Below are 22026 nucleotides of genomic sequence, written 5' to 3'. Positions count from 1 at the left end.
GTGAGACCCTCTAGAACTTGTGTGCAAGGGGAGAACGAGTAGCAGTTCCTGCATCACAATTCCCCCAGCTTAAAATCTGTCATAAAAGCATCGTGGGCTGGCTCTGCTACAGGCACCACTGCCCTCTCCTGTGTGCGTGGGAGGATGCTGGCTGTGCAGAGGGCTGTGTCGCACACCCTGGCCCTTCTGGGCAGGGGGACCAGCCCCCTACCACGGTCCTGAAGTTGCCTGGTGCCATGGCAGGTGGGGGACACCCTTCCCTATGGTTTCCTGCCCTGCAGATTCAGAGTGTTTTGTGGAAATGCAGGTAGCAGCTCTGCTGCTGAGGACGAGCTCAACTTTGCTGTTAACTAGGGATTCGATCTCTGTTATGTGTGAAAAATGCTGCTTACCCTCTACAGAATTACAGTACTTAGTCCTTGCTGGGAGAATGAATTTGCAGAGAGTTTCCAAGTCAATCCATTAATTGGCCTGAATTAAGGTTGTGGGTTTTTGTTGTTTTTTTTAGTGTCCTCAGTAAGGAATTTAGTATTTGTCAGTCTTTCTATTTGTCTGGAACTAACTGAATAATGTAACAGCACAGGCTCCTCAAATGTGGCATGTAAATAAAATTCATCGAAGTCTTAAGTCTAGGCTAAAATTGGAAGAAAATAGGTTGTAATTAAGCTAAGTTATTAACAGTTACTGTATCTAATTATTGTGACTGTGGTTCTGCTCTGGGTCAGGTAGGACATCATTATCCCAAACTCAAACAGATCCAGTACTTAAAATGAGAGCTAATTAAGAGGGGAGATACGCACACTTAAAACACCCCAAATAATACCAGCAATTTGTGTTGTGATGCCATACACCAGCAACATTGTGACTAAGATGTATTACTTCCATTGGCTGCAGATGAGATGAAACTGAGGTTTAAAGATATCATGTATTTTTCCTCTCATTCTCAACCCTTGGCATAACAGAGAGAGGAAGAATAAATGTGTGTTCCCTTACCCTGCTATATCTGGAAATCTTTTTTTTTTTCCCCTCCAGTATAATCTTACATGAATTTCCTGGGTTAGTTATTCTTGCCCCAAGGAATAATTGCTAGATTTCCGTGCTGTTTGTATTTCTTCAATTCACTGTATGTGCTTCTTTCATTTAACACAGTTTTCACCTGTCTGCAGGTCTTGCAATGACATGTTTGAATGCATCTGCATCCATGTCCACACTGTGTTACCCGCAGTGCTGGCCTCCAGTAGCAGTGCTTCTTACAAGGAAGAATTTTTCTCCTACCTTCTGCCCCTCCTTCCCCTCTGTCTTTATCAGCAGAAGGCAGAGAAAACAAAGAACTGACAAAGATAAATTTTTTCTATGAATCAAAGGCTCTGGAAAAGCTGCTATGAATTATTTACCTTCCTAGCGAGAGTGGGAAATTTGTATGAAATTTTCCCCAAACTGTTCCTTCCCATCCTTAGAAAAATGCCAAAGAACTTGTCCAAGAGTGTTTTAAATGGCATCTATCTAGCACTCCTTTGTTGCCTATTTTGCTACAGCTAATTAAAAAAGAAAAGCTTTTTAATATTTAAGCACCATTAACTCAGCTGAATTATTAAATGTCAATTTGCGTCATGTGCATAAAAGGATCAATAAAAAAAGAGAATAAAACAATGGAGGTGGCTGGGGTTAGAGAGATGTCAGCTCCTCTTATCGGAACTGGGGGGAATTGCTGGCTTGTGTGCCAGGTTGTGGTTGCTAATTATTGGTACTCGAGAGGGAAAGAACCAGGGACTTTCTAGGACTCTTCACACCAAAGGCACTATAGGGATGTAGAGGATGCTGTCAAGATAAAACATTACTTGGCTTGATTTCCAGGGGTGTCATGCAGCCCCAGTTGCCTCAGCTTTGCTGACAATTTGCTGGCATTTCCTCCCTGTGCTTGCTTTCTTCTTTTGGGGTGGAGTTGAGCTGTTGTATTTGCTTTTCGCTCCCTGGGTCATTTTGCTTGCTGGCAGTAGTCTTTGTACTTGAGTTCCCAGTGGTGGTGAAAAGGGATATGGGAGAAAATCCAGTGGAAATCAGTTTTTCTCAAGTAAACTTCTTTGAGTTGTGCAAGAGGTTTCCTTCCTCCTCTCCCTGCGACTGTGGATTAGTGCTGGATTAGGCAGCCACGGAGGCTAAAGATTGGCCTTGGCATTACAAGGTGCCAAACTGGAATTAGGTACGGGACCGATGGGTGCCAAGTCCTGGCTGTCCCCTGGGTCCCCAGCATCTCTGCCAGGGCTGAGCTGGGGTCTGTGCTGCACTTGCCTGACCCCCACAAGGTGGACTTTGGTGCTGGTGGGCTGGGGAGCTTGTTGGCAGGTACCTCTGGGCTCAGAGCTTTAAACAGAGAGAGGCCCTTGCTGCCCACCACTTTTCAGTAGAAAAAATGGACTTTTGGATACTTGAATTAAGAGTGGCATTTGTACTTCCAGCTTTTTCTAGCTATGACAAGAACAAAAGAGGCTTTCAGTGAAATTTTATTTCAGTCTCTCTCCTGCTGCTCTTATCACCCTCTCGCTCCTGTGGTGATTTCCCCCCTGCCCCTGCTCTGTTCCTCAGCTGAAATAACCTTTCCCTTGCTGTGGAGGCTGGGTGTACTAGCAGGTAAAAATAGCCATTTGTTGAATCTTTCCTCTGCTGTACGGAGCAAATGTTTGTGCTGTCATCAAGCTGTGATTGCCCTCATGTCCCCAGCTCCCTCTGAGCCAGCTAGATTGGGCCCTTGAAGCAGCTCAGCTGTGGCAGGTGAGGATTTAGCATAGATTCAGTGCCTGAGTATTTACCCAGCTCCTCAGATGGGCTTTGTGGTCTGCACCGAGCTCTGTGCCTCTGCAGAAGTTCTTGTGGCAGAGGTGGAGCTAGTTTGGTCATGCAGATGGTAAAGTCTGTAGGATTGCTGGGGCACAACCCCAAGTGCCTTGCACTGCTGCACACACCTGCTGGGGCCAGCAGCCCTGCGTGTGCAACGTCCCTTGTGGCTCTCCACACAGCGAGAAGTCCCCTCCTTGGACAGCTCTGCTCTGCCTGCCCGTCTGATACTCACCAGACCCCAGGTTCTACCTCAGCACTGAAGAATCTGGACCTCAAAGTTTAGCATTTTGAACATCATCAGCTGGATTTTCATGGAAATACTCCTATTCCTACCCAGACTGGGTTAGTGTACCCTGACTACACAGGGCTTCGCTTTTTGTTTTTTCTTGTCTATTGTTCTTGCATCAGTTTCTGTTATCCTGTGTTTTCAGAGGTGGGTTATCACGTGTGTGCAACTTCAGTGGAGCCCTCGTTTTTCAACAGATAAATGTGTAGCATTCCTTGTGTGTCCTGCCAGCCAGGGAACTGGGTTTGAAACTGCTTCCTTCCTCTGCCTCTCCTTATTTTTCTGATTCAGGTGTCACAGCTGTTGCCTTATGCTTATTTTTTTTCCTTTCTGATACGAAAAGGAGCCTGTAGTTATTCATTGATTGGAGTTCATGCACCTTTTCCGCTAATGTAGGTGACAGATGATTAGCAAATTGACATATTTTCTCCCTTTTGAAGGGATGACGAGTCTTTGTTGTGCTCTCCTTTCATCTCCTGTGTTAAATGGTCCAGCAATAAAACAACAGCTGAGTTTCAAACTACGTTGGTTTATAGATCTGTGCATGAACCTCTGTTGAAAAGTCACTGTTGTACCAAAGCGATTTAACATAAGAAGGAAAAGGATATGGAACAAGCAATATCAATGATGACTTTGGGAATGAGCAGACCTTGAATTCAGGGAAAGGAGGAGAGGAGCAAAGCCCTTGGGACAGTTTGAGCAAAGCCCATTTGCTTGCAAGGGTTATTAACTGCAGGTACTGGGCACCTGTTGGGCCGTGCTGAGAAGCTGCCGCATCTCTGTGGAACGCAGCTTTCATGGCTGAGTGGGGATGTGAAGCTTCAGAGGATGCTTCATGTTGGGAAAGAAGAGTGAGAATAGAAAGTGAGATGTGTGAAGAACAGCTGGCTCCTGTCCATCCAAGCCGATCTCAGCTCTCCTGCTGGCCGGGTGCTCAGAAACTATCCAGAGCACAGAGTTATCTGGGTGAGGGGTGTGCTGGAAGCTGAGGGCGTGTGGGCTGCTTATGAAAGACTGGAGTGTTGGTGGGTTTTCTGTAAGCCTGCATTTGTCTGTGCCCCTTTGGAGGGTGGTGGGACAATGGAACAGCTGGGGATCCACTCAGGGCACTGGAGACCTGTTGGGAGTTTCCATTGGCAAGCAAGGGATCAACCTGCTGCTGGTCTGCCCTCAGGAGCATTCCTGCAGCTCACAGGCAGGATAAGGAAATGTCAGTGCTGTGCCCAGCTGAGTTTCTCTTCTTGCAGCCCTCTTTTTTTTTCTGACCGGACTGTTTAATTTCTAGGTGTTTTACCAGCTGGCAAACAGGTCAGTCTGTCTGTGGGCCCTAGAAGACAGAGTGCTTGATTTCTCCTCCAAGCTGCTTGTTTCGTTTCCGTTCCACCCTCCCCCCCCCCCCCCCCCCCCCAAATGCTTAAGAACATTAAGTAGCAACCAGACAAGAAATGGCTTTTTAAGTATGATGCTTTGAACACTCAGCCTAGCTGGATCACCTCTCCTGAGTGTGGCTCTGTGGCTCGTTGGGTTTTGCAGCAAGATTTAGTGATACAGCACAGACTTTGAAGCTGGTACAGTAGGAAGTGGGCTGGGAAAGATAGTCTCTTTTATGGTCATCGTGAGACACACTTGTTTTTTCATTTCCTAACCAAAGCTGGATGCTCCCAGCACAGTATAACTCGGGTGCAGGCTCTGACTGCCACTGCATCTGGAACCCCAAATGGTTTGAACGCAACCTACCTTGTGTTAAGTCATCTGTACAAATTCCCCTCAGGCACGAGTTAGGCAGTGATGCAGAGTTCATGCCACAGTAGTGTTGTGTGTGTAATATCTATCACTTGATACCTATCCAACAAAACGTTTCTGATTGATTTCGCTCTGCAGCGTGATGCTCTGCAGTTGGGTGGACCTGTGTAAGCAAGTTTCTTGAACACTGTGGAAAACTGATGAGCTGCTGCAGGCACTGGAGTTGGGGCTGGGGGAGTTAGTGATGATCTGGTTGCTCTTCAGTAAAGCATACAATACCCTCTTCAGTTTTAAATCGAATGAAGATCTCAGAAGCAGCTGTTGCAGTCGCTGGGGGATGTACCTGCTATTCATGACATCTCACGTGATTTTGTTGCTGGCATTTTTCTAAAAGAAACCAAATTGTACAGATGCTTCAAGGAAGTGACATTGATTAAGCAAAAAGTTATTTTAAGACCATGCAAATCATCTGGCTGAGCTTTGTGAAAGGGAACTCTGTTTCTGGATATGCAAGCAGCCAGAGATGTAAAGAGATAGTTTTGGCCAAGTTTCATGCTCTGTGATTGTTTTCCTCGTCTCTTGTGATTTCTGTGTGCTTTCCATCAGAAAAAAAATTATATTCTTCCCTTTTTGCTCAAGAGTGCTGTGAAGTGTTGTATAGGGTTAGGCATGGTCACTTTGCATATCTCAGAAGTGGCTGTGTTTCTTTTGTGTGTGGATTGATGTTTGTATTTTAATTATGATGAAGAGTCAGGCATTTTGCTGCTGAAATATATATATTCTCTGCTGCAAATTTAGGCCAAGAGTCCAGCAAGCAGACCTTTTTTAGGTGTACGTGGTTTGGACTGCAGCACTGGTACATGGGGATCAAGAGAGTCTCAGCGGTGATCAGTCTTGCTTGGAGCTGTAATCCTTAGTGTCAGCATGCCGGGAGGGCTTCCTGGAGGCTTTTGCTTTAGGACAGCCTTTTGGTATGGCAGAGTCACTCAGGCAGCACGCCGTGTTGGAAGAGTCAACAGGAGGAGCTTCGGGAGAGAAGCCCTGGGCTCACAGGAGGCCGTGTGCTGAAGGTAGTGCTGGAGAGGTGAAGGAAGGCTCAGAGCAAGGAGCGGGAGGAAACCTGGGAACATGGACGTGCTTTGCTCCTTGCAGCTCTCCCCTCCCTGGGGACTTCTGTGTCACCATCCTCCCTCTTTGCTCTGGGAGTAACCCTAGGCAGGCTAGGCTGTGCCGGGCACCTTCAGCTGGGAGAGGGTCTGGAGGGGGATGAGGCGCAGACGGGTTCGCCAAGCAGACAGGGAACATGTTCAGACAGTGGTGGTGGCACGGGCACCCCAGGGCAGGCTGCTCAAAGGCATCAGGTGTTTGAGCTCCTTTACACCCGTCAGCTGCTATCTCCTCTCCCTCTGCCAGCGTGCTGGTCTTAACTGCCTGTAGGTATGGGCGGTCTTTCTTCAGCCATTAATACGCTATTGATCCACAGACCTCCTGACAGTGTTAATGGACACTGATTGTGTATTATTATTTCCATAATCAGCCTCAAGCTGGAGTGAGTTTTCTTTTTCAAATGGCCCATCGATATCATGCCCAGCATTGTGGGCTGGAGCTGGCCTGGTTAATTTGTTTAGTTGAAATTTTCAGCAGGGCCTGTGGTCTTCATCCACAGTGGAGCAATCAATGAGACCAGCTGAATAGTGACAGACCACACAACGAGGCAGCTGCCGTCCCTTCCCAGAGCAGGCATAAGCAGGATGTTTTGTCTGACTGTCAGGACATGGCCTCTGCAGACCCTTCCCATCCTACCAGACCTTCCTTGCTCCTGCTGATTGTTGCCGGTGTCTCTTCCCTTTATTTGTGCCCTGCTTCTCTTTGTGCCCTCCTAAGGGGACACGACCTCTTTTTCAAAGGTCTTCATGTTTGTGTCTGCCTCCTCTTCAGGCAGAGTGTTGCACATTGTATGAACAAGATGGATAAAACATTAAAGCAGTGACTTCAAAGCCTGGGATGCTCCCTGGGTGCTTTGCACTGCAGCATCTGTAACTAACAGTGCCATAGGGCAGTGCCACCCATGGGCAAGCTGTTACTGAGAGTGGCCATGCAGCAACAAAAGTCACATACAGATTTCACTGATGATGTTCTTATTCAACCACATCTGCTCCATAAATGCAGTGTATTTTTCCCCTTTCTGGGAACTCCCTTCGAGTTGTGTACTTTGTGTCACTTGATCAGGGCAGGAAAGGGGAGGGAAGGAGACCAGCAGGGTTTTTGAGGTTTCAGCAGCAGGTTAGTGACTAGTGCCCCCTGCCATGTTCCTACGTAGCTGAGGGATATAAGTCCAGGGAGTCTGTGAAGGAAGGGGTAGGCAGGAACCTGGCTTCTTTGCCTAGCATACTTGCAGAAGAGTCTGACATTAAAATTACACCAGGGATGCAAGAGGGCATCATGTGGCAGAGCTCAGCCATGGCTTCCCTTTCTGCACCCAGCAGGAGGGCAGCACTGGGGGAGGATGTAGTGTCCCAGTGAGCATGACCATGGGAGGTCCTACGCCAGCAGCTTTGGAGATGAATGCTCTTCATTGTTGAGGCTGTATGCAGGACACGTGCAGGTGGTAAATGTGGCAGTGTAGTTGATACAGTGCTATAAAAGGGATGAGTGGTTGTCCTGGTGGCTGCTGGCCATGACGGAGGGAGTGTGTGCAGGGGGACCAGGCACACCAACCAGCCCCTCTGGTGTGCCTGGGGGGCTGTGTGCTGCTGTGTGTTCAGAGGTTTTCTTCTGAGTGGCAGACAGGGCTGGAGACATATATATCTGGAGTAGATAATAAACTGTTAGAGCCCTAAGGACGCTGTTCCCTTCTTGTCTATCTCTGCTCCCCATCTCCTGCCCCCATCTCGCTCTGTCCTCCTTGAGCTATAGATTTTCACTTGGCTCCTCGCAATGCAGTATCCATCTCCCACCACCCTCTCTGTGAAGGAGTTCTCATCATTGTCATCATAGAGATGGGATCTCAGGTTCAAAAAGATGAAGTGGCTAGATGTGTGAACCAAATGCACATTACTCAGTCCTCTCAAAAAAAAAAAAAAATCTCCTTTTCTGCCTTTTAATGATATTAGCAACCTCTAAGCACCAGGAGTGTCATAAACTTTCCGGATTATGGTAATAATAACATCGTATAGTACATTGCATTGGGAATAAAATTATTTTACCCATTCCAATTTCCTTTTGTTTTAATGTGTAAATATATCAAGTGGAAAGCATAGTAGGAAATCTCCATGCAGATGCCAAATGTATTGCAAGTCAGCCCTTTCCAGAGGAAGTTCTTAATGGAGCAGGTTCAGAGCCTGAATTTTGCATGACTAAGTGTCTGCCTTTAAAAAGTTGGTTGGATCAGTTTCGCTGGTGTGCTTTGTGCTGGGAGACTTCCATAAATTGATCTCTCACCTGGAAGTGGAATGGAAGTGATGATGCATCTATCCATGGAAATGATGGGAAAAAGGGCAGGGAACAATGTGGCCCTTCTTACTCCCCAGAAGTCTCCAGAGGTCGGTCTTGTCCGTCTCCTTTGGGGTTTGCCAGCCTGAGGAGATTGGTTTTGCTCCACAGAGCTTAGCAGGGCAGGCTATATCTGTGCAAGGCTCACTGCTTGTGGAGCACCGCTGAGATTACTGCTTCATCTCCAGCACCTGGCATCATGCTCCAGCCTTTCTTTTTCCTCCCAAGGGCCTTCTGTGAAACAGGTGACTCTGACAGGCATGGTCCTGCCATCCTGTTGTCCTGGCAATGTGCAAACTGTCTGCATCCTGAAATCCTCCAGGAAACCTGGGATGATGTCAAACAATAATGTATTCTTTCTGTTCAAGCACATTAAAAGTGCAATTAATCCTCACGATCTCTCTGCTCATTCATAACATGGAACGAGGTGACTTTTCCAGCCTCTGCATGCTGTGGCAGGCTAAGCTTAGAACCGAAGCCTTCCAGAGTCTCATCCTGTAATTTAAAGCAATCCCTCAGGAGCTGTATTGGTCCCTTGCTCAGCCCCCACACCTCCACCAATGTCAGTTTTCTCAGCCTCCTATTCAATCTCCCTGAATGCTTTTCTCTCCAAGACAACCCCAGGCTTTCTGGGCTCGCTTTTGAGAGATTTAGATTCATATGAAGTTTAAAACACGTCAAAACAATTGTTGGTCTTGCTGGGGACCTGATGCTGTGATTACAAGAGAGATGTTACAGCTTGAACAGTGGGGATTCACTTAAAGTGACGTCCCTTTCCACTAAATATAGCTGAAGGTATTACTGATGGTAACACAGGCAAGTTAAGGCACCTACAAACAAAGCTGGAACATATACAGCCTTGCTTCTGAGCTTCATGACAGCCCAGTGGACCCATGGGGGATTTGGGAGAGAAGAACAAAACTGTGATGCAGGGCTTATTTCTAACATTGTCATTTTGCTATAAGCTAGTGCCATATAATGCTTTGTACTGCAGAATAAGGATTACTTTAAATAATATTTCTATCAAACTCAGGCAACAATGATGGTGGCAAAGTATTTTAGCACCCAAGTAGTTAGACAAACGCTCTCTTGTCCCATAACACTGTACTTACTTGTTTTGTTGTGGAAATTCCCCAGGTATGAATGCCTTTAGACAGGTGGCAGACAAGGGTTACAGAAGACAGGTGAATGTATGGAAGCGGGATGGCCAAAGGCAGAAGCATACAAGTTGAACGACTTAAGGCTAGAGAAATTGTGCACTATATGGGGTATGGCAGAGCAACTCAAGGAAACATTTAACTGAGAGCTAGAGCTGCAGATAAATATTCTAATTCTCCATGGGGTGGCTGGCAATTAGTTTTTGCAGCAAGGTTACATTTGCAAAGGGAGAACAGAGCCACCAGCCGGCAAATGCAGCCCAGAGAAAGTGTAGAGAGATTTCAAGAGCTTTGCTGCTGCAGGGTGTCAGGATCCCACTGAAAAATGGGTAGCACAGGTCACAGGGAGAATATACTCCAGGATAGGAAAGGACAGGATGCCTTCTTTAATCATAGAGCAGGGAGTCTTCAATATCACAGACTGGGTCATGGCATTGTGAATGATTCTCTGCGGTGCATGTGTGTTATGACATGTCTGCAGAGGACTGATCTGAGGGCTGAAGCAGCATGATGAGACTGTCTTTTGGATTAAGGTGTATTGGCAAAGGTTACATGGGCATCTGGATTGCTCCTCTGCTATTGTTCACTTGACAAGCAATCATGACGTCTTTTCTGGATAAGTCACTGTATTACTTAATAAGTGTATACATACACACATGTATACCTGCACATATACAGGTTTCTGATTTCTTCTTTCTTCTGTTTTAACAAGGATCTTCTGCCATCGAGGCAGGGAAGGTCACTCACCTGCTAAGTGGTTTCAGTATTGCATGGTGTCCAAGTGATGGTAGGCATGTTCCTATGAGCCCTGAAGATGGGAAAGCTGAGGGATTTGTCTATGCTTGTGCCATCATATTATTCGAATAGATGTGTCGCTTCACTTAGTCATAGTTAGGATAGCAAAAGGACAAAATGATTTTGTCAACAAAGTGGCACTAAGCTGGAAGGAAGAGGTGCAAAAAGGAGTAACTTGCTGTCTGAGCAGTGCTGCTGCCAGCGTGCTGGGTGGTCATGGAAGGCTGGAAAATCCCAGCAGCAAGAGCAGCATGCTCCCCACTAGCGCTGGGGCTGTTCTTGTGTCCCTGCTGCTCAGGGAGCAGTGCAATGCAGTGACACCAGCTTGTAGAGGCCAACCTCAAAGGCGGATCTTCTCTGCTGCCCAAGCCCAGCCTGCCCTTGGTCTGTGCTGCTGGTGGATGAAACCAGCATAAATTTGAGCACTTCCATTTCCCAGTTGGGTGGGTTTAAGGCATTTTGGTCATGCCTGTGGCAGAGCGAAAATGTGCTTTCAAAAAGAAAAAAAAGTAGTCTTGAAGTTCAGCTAACCTTTTTGAAAAAGTGGGTGCTCAGTTCAGCTTTAACAGGCTGTGGAAAAAGCAGTGCTTGTTTCAGAAGGCTCACGAAGGCTCTTTGCTTTAAAGCCTTTGATCGTCTCCTCAGTGGCTGGTTCGTTTGCATTGTATTTCACTAATGGGAACTAGAGCTGCAGCTCTGGAGTCACCTGGAAGCGTTGTAGCAAGACGGGGAAGTGCATCCCAGGGGGACTGTCACTGAGTTACTGGTTCTTAGACACATTTGTGGGATTCTCTGTTCCTTGAAGTGTGACTGGAGTTTTCCCCTCGAACAAGCACGGGTGTCCCATCGGGCTGCGCAGTCACCTTCAATACATCTCAGCCGCTTTGGTGATCACACAGGCGCTTTCGGAGTAGGGAGCCGAGGCCTACTTGTGCACGCCTCCGGAGCTGCTTTATTTGATCCTCTTCTCCTACAGCTTCTCTCTCCCTGCTGCTGGTCAGGGCTACAGTGGGACATAGGTGCTGTTTGTTATGCCCCCCTGCATGGTAAATCATAGCTGTCAGGCCTGTTTTAGACATAGAGCAGATGTGATTTGGCCAGATCCCTGCTTTAACCGCTTGCGTATGCATGTTTCTGGGCGAGGTGAGAGCAGGAAGGCCTTGGTCCTCAAGCCTGTGCAGGACACTGTGCAGGCCTTAGGAAAGCTCCACATGGGATTAGTAGCTCTAGGCACTGAACGCAACAGCACCAAAGGATTTAAAGTAAGAGTTGATAGCAGCCCCTCAGGAGACGGGGAAGATCTCTCAGTGCTCCATTTCCTCAGGCATTTGTGTCTCGTGCATAGCACTGTCTGACTCTTCCCCTCTGTGGTTCAAAGAGGTGGCTCCTCCACCCTGCTATGGGAACAGCCACCATGGGTGGTGGGTCAAGGGGCTGGGGTGCTGCTTGTCTCCCTCTTTACCTCTTCTTTCCTCCCCACAGCTCCTGCTCAGGCCCAAATCATCCATGCCGGGCAGGCGTGCGTGGTGAAGGAGGACAACATCAGCGAGCGTGTTTACACGATTAGGGAGGGGGACACACTGGTCCTGCAGTGTCTGGTCACAGGACACCCCCGGCCACAGGTAAGCTTTCAGCCTGGCCTGTCAGCAGGGTGCCCGGCTTCATCGTATGTGTTGGAGTCAATTAGGGATGCCCTATAACACAAGTTTTGTTTAAAGTATGAAGAGGCCAGCCTTGCTTTCAAGGAATATGTCCAAAGAATTTTGCAGGAGCCTAGCCAGAAGTTCTAGTGGTCTTCAGTATGTGAAGGACCAGAGCATGGGTCAGCCTGCTCCAGGACAGAGCATTGTAGGAGTGGCACCTGGTGTGTCCTGGGAGGCTGGATGTGGCAGAATACACTCAAGGGAGCCAAGTATGATATATGCACCTTCTCGGCCCCCTTCCCCAATCCTGACAGTCCAAGACATTTGTGCTGAGAAGCCATACATCTGCATACACCTCAACCCCTCCATGGACTTTCTTGTGAAGAGAGGCCTGGCTAGAGGAGTTGACAAAAGAGAGGGAAAGAGACTCAGCCAGCAAGATTCGAAATGGATTATCCATCAAAACATATCCTAGAAACAATTAAAAAAAAAAATCTAAACCAGGTCAGCAAGAATGATCAGGTTAGGCTTGTGGCAGTGATGGCTAGGTGATAGCTATGTACATCAGAAAGGAGGAAGATGGTAGGGCTGGCCCTGCCTAAGGACGTTGAACATGTGGGAAGGTACTGGCAGGGTGTGGGGATTTGAGCCTGAGTAGTCAGAGAGATTTCTGGAGCAGAGCCTGATGCAGACAGCATGCTAGTGGGCAACACTGCAGCTTGTCATTGCCCAGACACACAAGGGAGACACTGGAGTGTAGAACCAGGCGTGACCAGGGAGGCTGGGACCTGTGTATATAAAACATGGCACGTGTCCTGTTTCTGCCCTCCCTCCTCATGGATAGATTTCTTCCACAGTTAAGCTCTTTTCCTAACCTTTGTTTAATCTTTTCTTTTCCCTTTTATCAGCCAGTCATTAAAGCATGAAAATGTGGCCAAAATACTTAAATGAGATTGAAATTGAAAAGATTAAAGAGCTGGCTGAAGTGTCCTTGCAAACATGAGACTCTGAGAGTCCTGGGGCCCTCAGACAATTTCATAATAAGCCTACAAAGACTAAATAAATCCATGGTCATTAGCTCCAAAAATCTGCTCAGCCTGGTGCTCTGGGACTGGGATTTGGACACCCCTGCTCTTTCTAGAGCAACAGCATCAATCAGGTGGTGGCAGTGAGCTTTAAGCAAAACTTGAGGTATGGGGTCAAGGTATCTGGTCTTTCTCATCCATGGCCAAAGTTGAATGAAAATCCATCTCCTTTCTGTTGGCAGAACCTGCTGGATCTCAGCCCCAGAATGTAGGTGGCACAACTGTGGGAGACCATCAGAGTCACCAGCCTTCAGAAGGCAGGTTTTTGACATAGGGCCCCAATGGGCTGAGAAAAGCCGTCTCTCTCTTCTATTGTCTGGGTTGCAGAAAATGAGAGCAAGCTTGTACTTCAGCTGCTTGGGCTGTACCTCATTACAGACGTAAGAATTATCCTTCAGTCTTTAGGAGTGCTGTCCTCTTGCCACTGTTCACCGTGAAATACCATGCCACTATGTTGCCCCCGCCAGCCAGGACCTTAAGACACATAACATAAGGCCAAAAATGCAAGACAGTCTGTAATCTGAAAGGATTTTTTTCCCCTTTTCTTTTCCTGTAGCTTCCAAATCAAAGTAAAAGTTTGTGTACTGCAGAAGAATGACTTTAAAAAAATAACATACATGGGGTTCCCTGTGGGAAGGAGGCTAGAGCCAGATAGTAACAGCGGTTTCAACTCTTGGAAAAGCAAACAACAGAAATAACCTTGCTGTCCAGAGAAAGATGAAAGGGTGCTGACTGCAATAAAAGCCCTGTAGGTATGAGCTGATGTCTGCTGTAGCTTCATGGCCTGCTAGCCACATGGGATCCAGAGGCTTAATGCTGAAAGTCCTGTGCTGTGCATGTGGTGGTATTAAACTAAGCAAGTTGCTGGGGTTTGCTGCACCAGAGTAGGAGTGGTGAATGTGCAGTGTGTGTATGGGTGAACTGAAGGGTTACCCCAGGTGTTAGGACATGGGGGTTGGCAACAGGTGAGAATCAGCAGCTGGTCTACTGAGACATACTGAGACCAGCAGCTGAAATTTGGTAAGGTCTGGCGGTGTTGTAGGGACCCCTTTTGTGACTGACTGGGGAGGAAAAGGAAAAGGAGAAAAGTGATTGCAGCCATTCTCTGGGATCTCTGGCTCGTGCCACTGACAGTTTGTGTTTCCATCATTCTTCTTGTGCAGGTGAGATGGACCAAAACCGCTGGCAGCGCATCGGACAAATTCCAAGAGACGTCAGTGCTTAACGAGACCCTGCGGATTGAGAAGATCCAAAGGCTGCAGGGGGGCCGCTATTACTGTAAAGCAGAAAATGGGGTTGGGGTCCCAGCCATCAAGTCCATTCGAGTAGATGTGCAGTGTAAGTCGTTTAGTGGCAACCCAGACCTTCCCACAGTTCTACTGCGTGTCTCTGCTTTGCTGCGTGGCCAGTAGGGAGCTGCATTGCCCTAGGACCATGCGTATCTCATTCAGGAGCAAAGGGACTACTGTGGTGTCCCCAGGGTCTGTTTTCCCTAGGAGAACAGGACCTTATGGGAAAAAGATGGCTCTGCCTGTCCACGTAGACCACTCTTATCTAGGTGCTGTGATGTCTGTCACTGCCAGGGGTACCTAGCACTTGTGTGGGATGTGGCGTTGTAGATGGCTTCTGCTTTCTTTGTCTTCATTTTGAACAAGCCTTGGTTTGCTTCTTGGAATCAGTAGTGCCCCAGGTGCCTGGAGCACTTCTGAAACCAGTGCCATTGCTAAATGCAGTGTGGTGGAAACAGAGCAAAAGATTCTGGGATGCACCTGAGAAAGCTGTGCTGTGAAGGGGTAAACACGAGGGAAGCTGTTGAGGACCTCTCGGTTTCAGCAGTGACTCAACGTTCCTCTGGCTGCTTGCAATGCCTGTCTGTCTTGTGTCCTGGAGATGCCACCTTGCACCCCAAGATCTGAAGGTTTCTCATGCTGACTTAAAGTTTATTTTTGGGCTGTTGCGATCAAAAGAGAAGGAAATTAGACTTTTTCCATGCCCCCTGATAGGAGGAATTGGAGATTTAAAGTCTTGGCAACTTTCAAGGAGATTTGGCCTCTAGGGGAATATTATCATTCTTCTCATTGTCCTTGGCTCTCCACTATTCCAGTTTCTTCCAGCCCTGTTAACACGAAATCCCTCTTCTCACTCACATCATCTGAGAAGGCCTAGCCAGCAAGAGGTTGATGCTTAAAAATATATATACATACAAATTATTATAAATTACAACAGCTGGAACTCTCCTATCCATGAGCCCATCACCCCCTGTTCCCAAAGTCCTTCTAGGAATACAGTCCTCTGTGCTGAGGTGCAGTGTACAATAGCCTTCTGTAATGAAAAGAACTTGTTTTTGTCAGTCCTCAGCATGACTCCTTGCCAGGGCCTGTGTCTCTAGGAACAGAATTGTGGCATGAGTCTCTCTTTATGGCCTGCAGGCATTCCCTTTACTTCTGGAGTGCAGACTGGAGCTAGAGTGATGTAGCATCCCGTGGTCCCTCGTGCAGCTCTGACCTGTAGAACTATGGGGCTAATGGGGTGGCCAAGGGCTTTCTCATACTAACATCTACTCTGCAGATGGACTTGGTAACACACTTCTGTTCTGCTCACTTGGTTTTTGGGGAGGAGAGTCTATTTTCTGCTGGCATTTGCAGTAAGTACAAGGGAACACATAGGAACAGCCACAGTTTTTGTTGAACGCTCACCCAGGCAACCTTCATCTGAATGAACCAGAATCTGAAAACAAACCCCTCTTTTCCCTACATCCTAATTTGTCGTTAGAGGTAAGTAATCACTCTCATGTGGACCTTGGTGTCCTTGACAGCCAGTGCTAGTCCTCACTCATTCTTTTAGTATTAGACAGCCAGATTGTGTGGAGAGCATCATTGGTGCCAAGAGGATATCAATACAGAAGCACTAACCCGTGTAGCAAGTTATTCCTGTGCCCCAAATGTATGTTGAGTGAGGCTTTAAAGTATTGGCTAGGCACTGGCAGAGAGACAGCCGTCGTGTGGAGTATTTCCATGTGGGAGAGAGGGAGAGGAAAGAGAAAGAAAGAATGGATGTTTACAAGTTTATATTGCGCATGAAACATCCCATGTGATCATCTCCATGAGCAGCCTTGGGCCAAATTTATCATTTGTGCAGCTCACTGACATCAGTGGCATTACTCGTACATCAAGGACATGTATACCATCGTAGGTCTTATTTTAGCTTTTCTCAGGAGGACTAGGCTTAGAGCTGACTGCTATTAAAGAAGGATGAAAGATTTGAAGAGGGAAAGGTTTAGCAAGAAAAAGGAAGATATTTTCTGTGTGAGGAGTAGCTGGGAGTCAGCAGAACTGAATGGAGAGTGTCTTCTTTGATGGGTAAGGGAAGTGTTTTGCCTTGAATCCTGCTGAGAAATGGGGCTCAGAGGGATGATAGCTACAGACTTGCTCCTGTAAAGTGTGAACAAATAAAGGGGGATTAAGGAATAAAGAAGGGGCAAAGAGGAAAGACTGTGTCCAAAGACCTGGTCCAAGAGAATTTGATGTAAAATTCAGAAATTCAGTCATCTTACAGACACATAGAGCACTTTATGGAGAGGGTCCATTTTCCTCCACCTTCGTATGTTTTTTACACTTTTTTTCCTATTTCTTTCTTTTTTTTTTTTTTTTCCTCCTTTCTTGTCGACATTCAGTTAACAGCTCTTCTCGTCTCTCTGAGCTATGGTATGGTCAAGCCAACAAATCTTGTGTCCCATTACAAGTGCTGTCTACCAAGCATACAGCTCATTAAAATATGCAAATCCACCACTTAACACTTGTGATTCAGCATAGAACATACGTTATTTGGATGACACGTTAACAGGAACTCATCCCTGCTCCCCCACTTCCTTCCTGGGAGCCAGACTTCCAAACTTGCAAATCTCTAGAATAAAATATCTTGAAAATTAGGTGACATGAGAGAGCTGGAGGTGATAGGCACGTGTCTTCATCCTCTCTGCTATCGTGTGCAGAAGACAGTGTTGGCAGCACATGGGCATACTGGGTGCATGTGCCTCAGTTTTCTTGCAGTCGAAGATGGGGTCATAAGGCTGCTGAAAGCACAGAATTGCTTCACTGAGCTCAACAGACACTTTACAAGATATGTTTAAGGGCATGGGGGCAGATTTCGTTTTTAGAGAGCTAGCTGGTTCCATCTTGCCAAGTGGGATCTTTATATTTAACCCTAATCAATCTCAAAGTAGTTCTGGAAGGAGGAAGATCCACCTCCTCTGAGGTTCTCCCTGTGTTTCCTTGATGTTCCAACAGTGGTATCTGGTGCAAAAGCCCCAGAAAATGATCTCTTTTTAAGCAGGAGGGCAGTCCCTGGGGAGCAGTGTGCCCTGGGTAGAGGGAGAAAGTATGCTCCCTGCAGAGCTATTGCCTGCCTCCTTGCAAGTGAAGTTATTGATAACCAGTGATCTGATCACAAGGGCTAGTGTCTGGTGCAGGTATGGTGAAGGAAGGAGTATTTTCTGTAAAGGGAGAAAGGAATCTGATCAGTTTAGGGGTGGGTGGTAGGGATGTATTGAGTAGAAGCTGCTGAAGAGGGAGAGTCAGTACAGACCTGGAAAGGGGAAAATACACAGAGGATACTTTAATAGGAAAAGCAAGGGAAATTGTGCACACTTGTCACTGTGTTTTGCATCTCATGTTCCCATGGCACCCCACCAGACTTGCTCCTGTCTAGGACCTTGATCTTGACCTAGTTTCTACTCTCACCCCTTGACTTGTAGGTTTGTCATGTCTTTTGCGTTGGCATCTCACAGGCATGGGCTTAGCCCCATGATTTCAGGAGAGCACTGAGAAGTGGAAATTGGGAGCAGAGGAAATGAGAATGGAGTAGTTTCACTGAAGTGTAGAATGGTGATTTTGGGTGTGGGATGCCTCTGAGGAGGGTGATACAGCCCACTTGTCAGAGAGGTGTGTGGCAGGCAACTAGTTTACTGGAGGATCACATGGGATCTGTCAACCAGAGGGTGCTTTCTATTCTTTGAATGTTGTGTGGTGAGCGGGAGAATTTTGGCTTCTCCTGTCTGTTCCCTTTAGATATTGTTTGTGTTACCTGCCCTCAGATCAGCTCTGAACTCAGCAGTTGTCCTTGGCCAAATGTGTGGGAGCTTCCCCTTTCCCCTATGGCCCCTGGAGCTTCATCCACTCTGCAGGCTGTACAGGCAGACCAAGCTTCACTAACAACTGCTGCGGCCCTCCTTGCCTTCCTTCCAGATCTAGATGAACCTGTTCTCACCGTTCACCAGACCATCAGCGATGTACGTGGCAGCTTCTACCAGGAGAAGACTGTCTTCCTCCGTTGCACCGTCAACTCCAACCCTCCAGCTCGCTTCATATGGAAACGGGGATCTGAGACGCTTTCCCACAGTCAGGACAATGGCGTGGACATCTATGAACCCCTCTACACACAGGTGAAAAAAAGCAAACCTCCACCAGCTTGTGAGGAGCATCGTGGTGTGATATGGTGCCCTCTGCAGTGGATGGTGTTTCTCTCTGCGTGGGGGTTATGATGCTGGGGAGAGGGTGGTGGGCACTGGAAGGAGCACTAGCTCCAGAAGCTCTGGTAGTACCTTTTTCTGTATGCAGGTTCTCAGGGGGAAAGAGCAGCAGGAGGGGGCGTGACAGCCTAGAAGTCCCTGGCTTTCCATCCCTTCCCCTTTTGGCATGCTCCCTGAGAGCAGACCACAGTTTCCCTAATGAATTTACGTGACTGTTGGGTGGCTGAGACTGTTCTCCAAAAAAAAAAAAAAAAAGGTCTCCTCTACTTCTCAGTGCTATTTTTTACTTAAACAAGCACCCAAGCTCCATAAACAAGGGAAAGTGTTTCATATTTAGCAGTGTGAGCCCATGTCAGGAATTGCTGTGGGCTTGCTGAGGCAAATGATGAAGAGTTTTTCCTAATGGCTACAAGCAACAGATGCAGCTGGGCTGTCTGGGCACTTTCTGACTGATGTCCTGGGGCAAGGTGTCATGCCACATCCTCTCTGCTTCCCCTGCTCACCTGTGCTGGACTTGCCCCTGCACAGCTGTTACCCCTCTGAATGCCACTTCCTTCACAGTCACTAGCCTGACAAAGCAGTGGGTGATTCAAGGGATTTTTCTTTTGACAAGGCACCTTGGGCATGTTATCCTAAGCCATGCTATAACCCTGAGTATCCTTCAGATGTCAACCAGTCCTAGTGCTTTTGCAAGACCGCTAGGCAGCGTGAGGAGGGGAGGGCAGCTCCCGAGGGTGCCTGTTTCATCCCACACACCGTTCTGCTCTCCAGTGCTCCCAAAGCTGGGCCATAAGCACATTGTGGCTGAGTTTGATTTCTGAGCGGTGTCCCAGGCAACTTTTCAGTCAATGCAGTCATGTTCATGTTTTATTGAAATGGGCCATTTCTGCAGGTCGTGGAAATGGGCAGCCGAATGGAAACTTGTGGTGGGATTAGGACAGAGCACAGAGATGCTGATTTGCAGCAGATTTGCAGAAATACTTTAGGTCAGTGCTGCTCTTTGGACCTCAAGAGAGCTTTGCCTTGTCCAGTGTTATGTGGCATCGAAGCAGGACATCCCTGGCCTCAGAGGAAGCCACCATGGGCACTTCCAGCTTTCATTAAGCTCACTGTGATTAACAGGAGACATTGCTTAATGAGGGGATATCCGAGGACTTGAGATGTGTTCTCAAGCTAAATAAAACATCTGGCAGAAATTCACTGTGGCGCCTCATTAACATGTAAATGATCCTGCAGATCCTGTCAGGCAATGCTCCTGCCACGATGGGTCATCCCCACCTCTGGGGTGGGTGTTAGGACAGCCGTGCTCACTCAGGCATGCCCTGATGGTCCTTCTGCTCGCACCAGTGTAAATCTGTGAATTTGGGTTGAGAAGAGTTGAAGTTAGGCAAAACACACCTCTACAGCAAACCTCGCCAGAGCTCAAATTAGTTATGTTTAACAAAGCACCTTTCATAGGGGTACTGTGGTCTGAGAGTCAGGCCAGAGAAACTGGTGTCCGTGTCAGGTTTGGTTAGGCCTTCACAATAAAAAGGACAAGAAGACTTTGCTGTTTAAGCTTCTCAAAACTTATTTACCCTGAAGGTTTATACACATTTACCCAACATTTACTAATCAATAAAATGGATACATATGACTGTGTAAGTCACCAGCTGACGTGCACATTGTAAATGCCATTGTTTGTGTGGTGTAGCAACAAATCTCACGGGACAGGACTTCCATGGGGTTACTGGTCTCCTAGGTATTTATCTTTCTAATTTACTCAGTTCAGATCCTTGTTCTCCACATATTAGCATGCCTGAGCTCATCGCCCAGTCCCTTGAGGTTGTCTCAAGAGGATTTGTCGTGCTGACACCTTCTCACATTTACAGGCAATTATGGAATGGTTTCTTCAAAAGAGATTTAGACAAACACAAGGAGAACAGCAGCGACAAGCTGTCGTGGGAAGACATATGAGTTGCAGGGTGTGCAAACCACAGGATGCATCTCAGAGCTTTCCGCATTCCATAAATAAAAATTTACAGAACACATCTATTGTTAATTTAACAACTTTATTCTGTTTCTACAACATGCCAGTAACTGATGGAGTGCTAGCGAGTGATTTTTGTGTTTGTTTGTTTGTTACCATAGTGTGAGAAAAGGCTATCAAAGTCAGTGCAGACACTCTGGATTTATGCCAGCATAAATGAGATTAGAATCTGGAGAAAGGAGATCAGAAAGGTTGGGGAGGGTTATTTGAATATTTTTCTGAATTATCTTTTTTTTTTTTTCCTGCACTGCAATTTTTTAAAGCTTAACTGTTAAGCATGTCATATTTAGGCCAGCATCTGCTCCCGTTTACTTTGGTTTTGCAATATTGAGACCCCACTGACTTCATTTGGGCTCCTACTGACATCTTGGCATGAGATCAGGGCCTGTTCTTGGACGTTCAAGTCTTTTTGAGTTCTGCAAGATGATTCTGACAGCAGTTGACAAGAAATTATGCCTAGACCCATTCAGCGCTGCTTTCAGGTTATATGACAGTCGGTTGCTGGGTGTTTTGAGAAATCCTGGAGGTGGAGCTATCACTGCAAACCCTTCGTGTCTCCTTTGTACAGAGCTAGAAGGGCTTGGAGCCTGCACAGCTCCCTGGGATTTCAGTGGTTGTTGCTGGTAGCCTTTGGGCCAGGTGATGGATGCAATGATGAGCTGAGCTTTGTACACCTGTGTCTTTCCCTCCCTCTTTCCTCCCAACTCTCAGGGTGAAACCAAAGTCCTGAAGCTGAAGAACCTGCGGCCCCAGGATTACGCCAGCTACACGTGCCAGGTGTCCGTCCGCAACGTCTGCAGCATCCCCGACAAGTCCATCACCTTCCAGCTCACAAACACCACAGGTAATGTAATGGCCTGCTGAGCAGCCATTGCCTCTCCAGGCCTACAGCAATGAGAGGACCACCTCAAGTTCACATGTGTGGCTGCTAAGGTTGTAAATCCTTAACGCAGAAGTTTTGTGGCCAAGAATACTTCGATTTCCTCTAGCTGGTGCCTTGGCCAGGCCTGCTGTGTGATCACTGAAGCAGACTACCTGTAGGTGTTGAAGTACAATGTAGTTTTTAATCCAGATGCTGTTTTATTTATTTATAATTCTAAGTGACTTTAAAAATAGATTTGATGCAGTCTGGAGCAGGGCAGATGCTGCAGAAGTCCTTACAAATAATTCATTCACGTGTGATTCTGGCCTGGTTTGCAAGGCTGCGCTCAGAGCACCTCCCAGCCCAGGGGTCCTGCTGGTGCCAATGTTTCTGGAAAGCAAATATCTCCATTGCCTTCCCAATAATTAAATCTTACTACTACACACATGCTGATATCCATGCTGGCACTGCCTGAGTGTGCCTCCAGTTGCGAACAAAATCAATTTGGTGCCTATTGCTTGACTTGCAATAACCCACCGATAGCCAAAATCACATACCAAACACTTGCAAGG

General features: G+C 47.1%; 1 protein-coding gene across 4 annotated transcripts in view; it reads left to right on the top strand.

Annotated features, from left to right (window-relative positions):
- Positions 1-22026, top strand: part of MDGA1 (MAM domain containing glycosylphosphatidylinositol anchor 1) — a 136732-nt gene that overhangs the window by 35903 nt on the left and 78803 nt on the right. For all 4 annotated transcript variants that reach the window (XM_040552848.1, XM_040552847.1, XM_040552846.1 and 1 more), the window contains exons 2-5: positions 11791-11930; positions 14200-14374; positions 18280-18476; positions 21304-21436. In XM_040552848.1, coding sequence (XP_040408782.1) covers positions 11791-11930; positions 14200-14374; positions 18280-18476; positions 21304-21436 — 645 coding nt within the window. The remainder of the gene's footprint in view (positions 1-11790; positions 11931-14199; positions 14375-18279; positions 18477-21303; positions 21437-22026) is intronic.

The sequence above is a fragment of the Cygnus olor genome, chromosome 3 (genome assembly GCF_009769625.2).
Source record: "Cygnus olor isolate bCygOlo1 chromosome 3, bCygOlo1.pri.v2, whole genome shotgun sequence".
In the NCBI taxonomy this organism is placed as follows: domain Eukaryota; kingdom Metazoa; phylum Chordata; class Aves; order Anseriformes; family Anatidae; genus Cygnus; species Cygnus olor.
Note: the sequence above shows the minus strand (reverse complement) of the source record. Positions and strands in the feature narration are given on the sequence as shown.